This window comes from Ailuropoda melanoleuca, unplaced genomic scaffold (genome assembly GCF_002007445.2).
Source record: "Ailuropoda melanoleuca isolate Jingjing unplaced genomic scaffold, ASM200744v2 unplaced-scaffold33180, whole genome shotgun sequence".
Taxonomy (NCBI): Eukaryota; Metazoa; Chordata; class Mammalia; order Carnivora; family Ursidae; genus Ailuropoda; species Ailuropoda melanoleuca.
The window spans coordinates 1-502 of NW_023204038.1; the positions used below are offsets into that span (position 1 = coordinate 1).

Genomic DNA, 502 nt, shown 5'->3' on the forward strand with positions numbered 1-502 from the left:
TCTCAGGCCCCAGCGCACCCTGAAGGTTCTTGTTCTCCCGCTTGAAGGTCTCCAGATGCTCCAGGGACTCCTCATAGGCGTTTTTGAGCTTGAAGAGCTCTGTGCTGAGGGAGCGCGCCTCCTTCTGCGAGGACTCCAGCTCCGACTGCGACTCCTCGTACTTCTGTTTCCACTCGGCCAGGATCTGTGGGGACCCGGCTCACTGTGCAGCCCCCGGCCCCAGCCCCAGCCCCTCCCCGCCCCTCCAGGGCCTGCCCAGGCCCCTCGGCGGGGCTCATCCTCCTCCCCGGCCCCCCAGGAGGAGGTCCCTGGCTTCATGGTGATGCTGGCCTCCCTGCTGTGCCCCTGGTGGAGGCCGCCAGCCCAGGCCCACCTTGTCGAAGTTCCTCTGCTTCTTGTCCAGGGCCGCGGCGGCTGCGTTGGAGCGCTCCACGTCCACCATCAGGTCCTCGATCTCATTCTGCAGCCGGTGCTTGGTCTTCTCCAGTGAAGAGCACTTGGC

The 502-nt window shown here is 65.9% G+C and overlaps 1 protein-coding gene across 1 annotated transcript; it reads right to left on the minus strand.

Moving 5' to 3' along the window:
- Nucleotides 1-18: 18 nt before the first annotated feature.
- LOC117798716 (myosin-7-like) lies at nt 19-496 on the minus strand (the record flags this gene model as incomplete). Its single annotated transcript, XM_034651190.1, has 2 exons — nt 374-496; nt 19-184 (listed from the first exon to the last, which is right to left on the minus strand). Coding segments are annotated over exons 1-2 (235 nt in total), but the record flags the coding sequence as incomplete, so codon positions are not given.
- Nucleotides 497-502: the final 6 nt, after the last annotated feature.